This window comes from Loxodonta africana, chromosome 13 (assembly GCF_030014295.1).
Source record: "Loxodonta africana isolate mLoxAfr1 chromosome 13, mLoxAfr1.hap2, whole genome shotgun sequence".
In the NCBI taxonomy this organism is placed as follows: Eukaryota; Metazoa; Chordata; class Mammalia; order Proboscidea; family Elephantidae; genus Loxodonta; species Loxodonta africana.
The window spans coordinates 29671920-29681228 of record NC_087354.1 but is presented as its reverse complement, the minus strand read 5'-3'; the positions used below and the strand labels follow the sequence as shown (position 1 = coordinate 29681228).

The window sequence follows — 9309 nt, the reverse complement described above, 5'->3', positions numbered from 1 at the left end:
ACAAACCTAAAATGCACACTTTAGGGGCTAGAGGTAAGAAAACATTGGTCTGTGTCCCAGAGATGCTGCAGGGATGGGATGGAATGCCGTAGCTGGTAGAATGAAGAACAGGAACCAACCAGAGGGAAAAGGGGCTTAAGAAACTCCATTTGACATGAACTGAAGGAAGCCTTACGAAAACTTATCAAAGAATGGCCCTACTTTGAAGAGGAAGTAGATTGGTTTCTGAGTCAAATGCTGTGGTTAATCATATTTCAGTGGTTCAAAAGGTCATGGGAAGAAGACACACAGCAAGACCTTGTTCTGTCACTGTCCATTCCCTGAAAATGTCCATCAGAAATCATGTGAGTCTGAGCAACGTGGTGAGACATAGGCTCAAAAGTGGGCAGCCCTTCCCTAAAAGTTCCTTAGTTCTGTTTTTGCCGGGCCTCCTTTGAAGCCCTTTTGTCTGTTGGTTCTTGCTCCTTCACTAATCTGGGGCTGCTCCCAGATAGACTGAACCACTGGCTAGGAAGGGTGGCTGGGGCTTGCTGCCCTCCAAGTAGAAGCCGGCACTGACCTCTTGGTTTTCCTCCTCCTCCTCCTCTTGGAGAACCATATCCAGGATGTTTCCTTTGATCTTGAAGTCCCGTGAGGTGCTGAGCTTCATGTGCTGCATCAGGTTCACCTGTGACAGGATTGTAAGCATGGGAACACTTTCCTGCTCGGGGCTCTACCTTGTCCTGCCCGGGTCTGCACAAAGCATACTCTACCTCTGACAAACCCTTCAGTGCCTACCTGCAGTAAGCACACACCCACTTGACCTGTTTTCCCCTCAGTTTCCCACAAACGTTTGGATTCAGGCCATCAAATCACAAATAGCAAAGGAGTGGGAAAGGTTCAGGGTTTGATTTTTTTCCCCCGCTGCAGTTGTCAGGTTCTCTCAACAGGGTACACAGAAACAGAAGACAGTGTGTTTACCTTGGACCTCTTAGAAAGGTGGATGAGGAATTTTTCATACTGTTCAATGGCAAAGATGAGGTTAGGGATTGGCTTGGTTTCCCGAAGGACTTTGGCCTACAGGGCAAAAGAGGAGCATTAAGACCTAAATGTCAGGGCTTGAGGGGCTTTTGAAGACTGTAGATCTCCAACTTGTCACTAGCAGAGTAACTAATTGTTACTGCTCATGTTTTTTTTGAAAACTAGTCTCTCTCAAGTAAATGCAGTTTTATTTATATACCATAATCTAAGATTTAAGGAGCCCTGGTGATGCAACAGTTAAGTGCTCTGCAGACCAAAAGGTAGGTGGCTTGAACCCACCCAGCAACTCCGTGGGATACAGACCTGGTGATCTGCTCTTGTAAAGATTACAGCCAAGGAAACCCTATGGGGCAGTTCTATTCTGCCACATAAGGTCGCTATGAGTTGGAATCGATTCAACAGCACCTAACAACAGTGTAAGATTTTTTTATGGCAGTTCAAAGGGCCTAAATTCCAGTAGAGATTCCACTGAATCTTCCATTTACAGTTCTGAAGTATTGGTTATTATTTAGAGACTGGATGAGGGTAGGACCATGAGCAGAAATCTGGCTCCCTCTTTGACCCGATATTTTTAAAACAAGCCCACTCCGGCAGCTAGCTCCAGCTCTTTTTTCTACTCTGCAAGAATTTATACTGCTGGGATCATCTTTTCCCCTAATTTGAATTATAACTCCTTCCAGACATTTCTTGTGCATATGTGTGTTTATATCTTTTTAAAAGCTCACAAATGGGGACACTGCACACGTTGTTCTAATTTTTCTCCCACATTATCATAGCCAAACATTTGGGTTTATATGATTTCTTTCATGCCTGCATGAAAAAAAGTATACGTGTACTATATTTAAGCCAGTCCTCTATTAATGGATATTTTGGTTGTTTGCAGTAGTTCACTTTTACAAACTGTTGGCGGGACCATCCTTGTACACAGGTCTTAGCGTAATTTCTGTATTCTAAAAGTGGAATTGTTGCATCAGAGAGGATCCTAAAATTTGGTAGCTATTGACAAACTGCCCCCGAGAGGGTGTGCTAATTTTCACCTTTGCTAACCATGTACTACAGTGCCAATTCACCTGCACCCTCACCTACTCTTATAGATCCTTTAGAGAACACCTTTTGTACTCACCACCTTTTCTAAGAACAATTCCAGCCCTGGTGGTACAGTGGTTAAGGGCTACAGCTGCTAACCAAAAGGCTGGCAGTTTGAATCCATCAGGCGCCCTGGAAAACCCTATGGGGCAGTTCTACTCTGTCCTACGGGGTCACTATGAGTTGGAATTGACTCAGTGGCAACCTTTTTTTTTTTTTTTTTTTTAAGCTAATTACAAAGGGAGATCAGGATTTTCAGGCGTTTCCTTTATAAAACATGTTTTCAGTTCTGAGAAAATTAAGATGTTCCATCTGAACATAATCTGAATCGAGAAGCAGCCATATATATATGTGTGCATATATATACACACACGCCATATTTTCACAAAAATAATGCACACCTTCTGTGTTTGCCAGCTGTGCCCTTCCCCTGCGAGGCACCCTCACAAGCACCACTATGCCAATCCTCTTCCCCATGTTGTAAAAAAAAACAAAACTAGCACGCTCACAAAAATACCTTGCAGGGGAAGGGTGCAACCAGCAAAGAAATGCACAAGGTGCACGTTATCTGTGTAAAAATACAGTATATATGTATGTATATAAATGGTTGATAACAGCTGGTGGTGTAGTGGTTAAGTGCTACAGCTGCTAACCAAGAGGTCGGTGGTTTGAATCCACCAGGCGCTCCTTGGAGACTATCGGGCAGTTCTACTCTGTCCTATAGGGTTGCTATGAGTTCAAATCGATATGATGGCACTGGGTTTGGTTTTTGGTTTGGTTTTAACAGCTTTAAGATATAATTCACATACCATTAGTTCACTCATTGACAATGTATAATGGCTTTTAGAGTTCTGCAACTATCACTACAATCGATTTTAGAACATTTTCATCGCCCTAAAAAGGAATCCCGTACCCTTAAGTAGACACCCCCGTCTCCCCATTCCCACCAGCTCTGGCAACCACTAATCTACCTTTTGTCTCTAGATTTGCCTATACTGGGCATTTGATATAAGTGGAATCATACAATATGCAGTCTTTTGGGACTGGCTCCTTTCACTTAGCATAAATGTTCTCACGGTTCACCAGCAGCCATATTTTAATGATGAGTGTCAGCAGCTTACCATGGCTGTGGCAACAGCAGCAGTTTTCTCCTTTTTCTTCTCTCCTGCAGATTTCAGGTTGTCACTCTTCTTGTTCTAAAGAAACAGAAACAAATTCATTCCTAAAGACTTCCCCACAGAGCTAACAGGTTAGTGGAAATCTCCCTAAAAGGTAATTACAACAGAGTATAGGAACTCCACAGGAAGCAAATATGGATGAAAGGGATTACCTGTGCAGTGTGAACATTTCCCTAAAAAGTAATTGCAACAGCGTATAGCGCTCTAAGGGGAGCAAGTGTGGATGAGCAGGATTACCTGTGCAGCAGGTGCTGGCAGGTGGAAAAAACTGTGATGCTTTACAATCCTCAGGTGTATTCCTACTTTGTTTTGTTGAGAGGTTTACAGTTTGTACTCTAGTACACGGAGGTTGAGGGTAGAATCAACCAAGCCATTGTGCCTTGCCAGCCAATGGACTAGTGAGGTACAAAAGAATGGTTAAAATGGGGATCATCAAGGTGGTAGCAGGGAAAGGCATTTCCAAATTGGGAAGTTGCCTGAAAGGGCCCCCAAAGGAAGAGGAAGACAAGGAGGCTGTTTCAGGGGCCAACAGAGGTAATCACCAGATGTATCTAATGCGTAGTTTGGTTAGCGGGTTTAAAAGGGGCATAGGAACACTTCCTGATGTTGTAGATATCGGAGTATAAAGAGTTCCTGGAGAGAAAGAACTAATGAAGGGAACCAGGAAGAGAAACAAGACCTGAGTCAGGAGAGACTGAGAACCTCCCAAGCTTGAAATACACAAGTAGGGAGTTTTTACCTTCTAGGAATGGAACACACATGCTCTGTGGGACAAGTAAGGGAATAAAACAGAGATCGCAGAATGGAGAGAAACTACCACTAGAGCCACGTGAGAAGCAGGAGGCTGTTTCCATGTGGCATGTTCTGGAAAATAAGGAACAGTAGGGATTCCAGAGGGGCTGGTATGAAGAAATATATTTTTGGCTCAGAAGGCAGGATAAGGGTGGTGGAGGGTGACGCCTTGTTATGGGAGGGGCAGGGAAGCAGCTATAAATAGAGCTCACATGGACAAGTGGGAAGTGAGACATTTTTCTAGAGGAAAAAACAAAAAACCCAGTGCCATCGAGTCGATTCCGACTCATAGTGACCCTATAGGACAGAGTAGAACTGCCCCATTGAGGATGTATCCCTAAATCAACCTATTGCCCATTCCTGCTGATACAAAAACCCACTGCTGTTGAGTCGATTCCGACTTGACAGAGACCCAACAGGACAGAGTAGAACTACCCCCATACGGTTTCCAAAGTGCCTGGTGGATTCAAACTGCTGACTTTCTGGTTAGCAGCCATATCTCTTAACCATTATCCCACCAGGATTTCCCTGCTGATACAAGTAGGACTAAAACTATAGTTTTAGCCAGACAAGAAGTACCTTTTAAAGGTATGCAGTTTGGGGCAGAATGCTAAGGGTTTTGGAGCAATGGCAGTGTTTTCACTGAGATATAAGGCTGTGGAAAAACAAAAGGGCTATAAGAGAGTAGCTCTCTGAAGGATGTGGGCAATTGCAATCCTGATTTCTAGATTAAGAGTTGGAGCTAATGGAACCATGGGCTCTTGCCCAGGGTTGCTCACCAAGGGTATCAAACAGGGAAAAACCTGTTTGCCTGTGAGTCAGTGGACTTGTCAGTAGGTTATAAGTCAAATACGGATGAAGAAGGGGAAGAATTAGGAGGGAACATATGAAACTGGCTTCTGTGAAGAGCACGCACAGTGTGGAATAAGGAATAGTAGTCTAGGAGATGTCTGATGATTCACAGAAGAAAATGGTTGCAAATGGAGTCAGAAACAAACCCCAAATCCTCTGATGTTTTACATGTCAATATCAAGTGTAATTCTAGAGCAGGGGTCAGCAAACTACAGCTTACTGGCCAAATCCAGCCCGATGTCTGTTCCTGAAAATAAAGTTTTATTTTGTATATTACCTGTGGCTGTTTTTGTGCTACAGTGCCAGAGTTGAGTAATTGTCAGACAGACTACATGGGCCACAAAGCCTAAAACATTTGCCGCTGTTGTGTGCCATCGAGTCAATTCCAACTCAGAGGGACCTCATGTGACAGAGTAGAAGCGCCCCATGGGGTTTTCTTGGCTATAATCTTTACGGGGACAGATCACCAGTTCTTTCTCCCACGGAGCTGCTGGGTGGGTTTGAACCACCAACCTCTCAGTTAGTAGCCGAGCACTTAACTTAGTAGGGGTCCTTAGAAACATTAGCTACTAGATTCAGATCTCACCTCTTCCTCCTATAGCTGTCTGTTCGTGGACCTTCCCATTCATATCTCTAATCTCTTCTCATCATTTATACGGGCCTGTCACTAAGTGCTGCAGTGAGGACGAATGAGGTGATGCATGAGAAGTGCTTGGCACCACACCTGGTGCAAGGTAGGGGGCTCTAAATGTGAGCTGCTCCTAATAAAATGAATAGACAAGTGACTTTAAGAGAAAAAGGGTAGTAAATAGGCTTTCAGAACAGTGTTTCCCCAGGTGTACCCTATGGAACACTATTCTGCCAAATAATAATACGCGTTACTGAAAAAAACAAAAGTTCTTGAATAGGTTTAGAACTACTGTTGAACGTATTATGGTTGGACTTCTAAGCATATTTAATATGCTAATGGGCATCATGAATGTCTAAGACAAGGAATATGGTACGAGTATTTCTCACAGAATCCTTTTTTTGAAGACTCAGTCTACAAAGGATTCTTTGTGAAATGAGGCCTTATACGCAGTAAGACTTGGAGATACGGAACTTAAAACCCAAGTTCAGGAGTAGAGGTAGAGTAGTAATATATATATATGTATATACAGACAACAGATTTGTATGACAGAATGGAACTCACATGGAAATTCCTGAGCACGAGGGTTGAGAAAGCATGCCTGCAAGCGTCTGAGTGAGATAAAAGGAGAGAACCAGGAGTAACAGCTTGATGGGAGCAGGCTATAGACTGTGCCTGGCCAGACACAGAAAACACATGATGTGCTCCCACCTCAGATCACAAAACTGGTACAAAGGCAGGGGAGAACCTCAACTACCAGCACACAACTGAGAACCTCCAGCTGACACAAGCTGACAGGCCACCTGGTCACCGATTCTCAGGGGGAGGGAAGAAGTACCTAACCCACATAATGAGGCAAGACACCACAGGGGGATGTCGCACCTGCAGGTGGTGGAGAGGCGGAAAGCAAGCGGAGTTATCACTGTTAAAGTGGTCTCAACCCATTGCTTTAATAATTGGTTCTAGAATCTTGGCCAGGACTGACACTTAGGAGACCCATCCTCTTTGATTCTTCAAAAATCAAATAACAGCTCTGCAAAGCTCTCACTGCAGTTACGAAGAGGCCTGGGTAAATGTAGTTTCCTGTCACTTCATGTGTTTTAGCCAGTGGTTCTCAACTGTGGGTGATTTTGCCTCTCATGGACATTTGGCAATGTCTGGAGACACTTTTGGTTGTCACAATTCGGGGGCTGCTATTGGCATCTGGTGAGCAGATGCCAGGGATGATGCTAAATATCCTACAATGCACAGGACAAGCCCCCAAACAGAATTACCTGGCCCCAAATGCCTACAGTGCTGAGGTTGAGAAACCCTGGTTTAAACAAACAAGAAAGAGGACTAAGTATTTCAAAACTCTGATGGTATTTGTGACCAAGAGAGATTTCAAATTTCTTCAAACCCTGGAGAAGCCTATTACTGTATTAATTTAGAGGGAGAAGAAAAGGGCTCTGGGCCAAAGACAAAAGCAGCCCGTATTCTAACTCACTGAAAGTGCTGCTGCTCTCACACAATACTCTGCTATCTGATCTCAGCCTTTCTTCACGTGCTTGCTGCTACCCTACCCGCAGGCCCAAAGGACACCTGGTGGCATGCGTCTGCAGTCACCCGGAAATAAACCAGGTCTTTGAGCCCAAGCCTGCTCTTCTTTTCCTACTCTAAATGCAAGCATGTCAAGCGCTTTCTTTCTCCACATTAAATGGTTTTCTTTGAATGGGCAGACTTTCTTGCTGCAAAGCCTTCAGGCCTTGGTTTGGTCTCTGATGGGCACCTCTGGCTTATGGTAAGTTGGGAAGAAACTGGATACACACTCAGCTCAGAAGACTAAGCGGTCCCCTGGGAATGTAGGAAGTCCTTTCTTACTTAAAGATCTATTTTGGTACTGACTCTGGATCACTTACCTGCACGTAACAAATGAAAGAATAACACAGGGGCGTCAGATGGGAACCAGACAGCTTCACCTGCAGCAAAGAGGGAGGCCAATGTAACAGCAGAAACAAAATCCCCTCCCCATTCCTAGGAAAGGCACTCTCAACTCACCAGCTTTTCCATATTTTTTGGAATTCCTCTGGAGCTCCGACACACCTGGAGATACTAATAGACAAAAGATTCTTAGATTTAGCATACCATGCTACATAGATGTCCTATGAAACTAGTCACCTCGTGCAGTGTGCTTACGGAGTATGACTCATCACTGACTACAGAGGGAAAAGAAAACAAGCTACTGTATTTATGGAGAATCCAAGACACAAGGCTGCCTTTTCCCCCTCCTCCAATACTCCCGAGCTCTCTAGACAACAAGGCAATGAAGGATTTCCTTCTGACTTGCTCAGCTCATTGCTTTAAAAACCTTTCAAGCTGATCGTCGCTGCATCTAGAAAACCAATGATTTTGCTGTTTTTCCTTTCAGAAATGGCAATAAAGAGGAGAGGTGGTCTGTATTTTACCTACAGAAGCTCAGCAGCCACATCATGTAGCTGGAGCCGCATGTTCTCAGAGACGGCCACAGTGCTGTTTGGGTACCCTGTGGGGTGGTCTGTGTTTTTCTTGGGTTGTCTATCCCTTTCTAAGTATTTAATATAGTTCATTGCCAGAATCAGAAGTAAGCTACCTGGTTCCCATCACTCTCTGAATGTCTGTTGAGGACCAAAATATTACAAGAAGAGTTTCTTGTTAAGAGATAACTAAGAAGCATTAATTTAAGCTCAATAAGGTAGAACTTAAACTCAATAAGGCAAAGAGTATGCTTTGTAAATTTTTTTTTTTTTTTTTAAATAATCTTCCTCTCCACCCTAATGCCTGATTTGGCATTTAACACGTACTTGGTAAAGAAATGGAGTCCCTGGGTGGTGCAAAGATTAACATGCTAGGCTGCAAACAGAAAGGTTGGAGGTTCAAGTCCACCCAGAGGCTCCTTGGAAAAAAGACCTGGTGATCTGCTTCTGAAAAATCAGTCATTAAAACCCCCCTGGAGCACAGTTCTGCTCACACACACAGGGCTGCCGTGAGTCAGAACTGACTTGATGGCAACTGGTTTTGTTAAAGGAATGAAAGAAGTAATAAACCTCTCTTTATTCCCAGTGCCCAGACTGGCTGGAACTGGCCTAATTTTTTTTGTGTAACATGGAATCAGATTTTATTCTATAGCTACAAGTGTAGATTAAGCTTTAGAGCTAGCAAGATGCATGCACTCTTAATCAGATGCTCCTACGCCAAGGAAGTAAGGGCCTCTGAAGCAAGTTTAGAGTTATGCCATCACCTGTTAGTCTCCGGCCTGTGGGGGAGCCTGCTACTTACCGACCAAACCAAACCATGACTCGCAAAGATGTAGGTGAGAGCTCCATTCGGATGCACTGCAGCTCAGCGGGCTGCGGCCCTGGCCTCATCTCCCGGCTGGCTGGGATGGGGCGGCGGGGGTGAACTTCACCATCTCTCAGATACTCACATATTTGACAAGTGCTGTCAATATGGTGTACATCTTGCACAGGTCCTTCAGCAAGGTGTCCACACAGCTGCCTGATGGCAGGGCTGTCTGCACCAGCTCATGGAAAAATGTAAGCAGAGTTCCCAGTTGAATGATGATGGCTTTCTCAATGGGCTGATTTGGCAGGGCTGCCTGAGAAGAGGCCTCTTCTGAAAAAGGAAACAAAATTGGCACATTCACACCCAAGTGGCCTTATTTTCTAGTTAAGACTGAAGGAAATCTAAAATCAACGAAATACCATTAACTAGGAAATCTGTAGGGAAAATGAGTAT

At 44.2% G+C, this 9309-nt stretch overlaps 1 protein-coding gene across 4 annotated transcripts in view; it reads right to left on the bottom strand.

Annotated features, from left to right (window-relative positions):
• Positions 1-9309, bottom strand: part of FANCI (FA complementation group I) — a 96098-nt gene that overhangs the window by 849 nt on the left and 85940 nt on the right. For all 4 annotated transcript variants that reach the window (XM_064267117.1, XM_064267119.1, XM_023553031.2 and 1 more), the window contains 6 exons: positions 8999-9186; positions 7594-7647; positions 7455-7514; positions 3228-3302; positions 961-1056; positions 560-667 (listed from right to left, as the gene is read on the bottom strand). In XM_064267117.1, coding sequence (XP_064123187.1) covers positions 560-667; positions 961-1056; positions 3228-3302; positions 7455-7514; positions 7594-7647; positions 8999-9186 — 581 coding nt within the window. The remainder of the gene's footprint in view (positions 1-559; positions 668-960; positions 1057-3227; positions 3303-7454; positions 7515-7593; positions 7648-8998; positions 9187-9309) is intronic.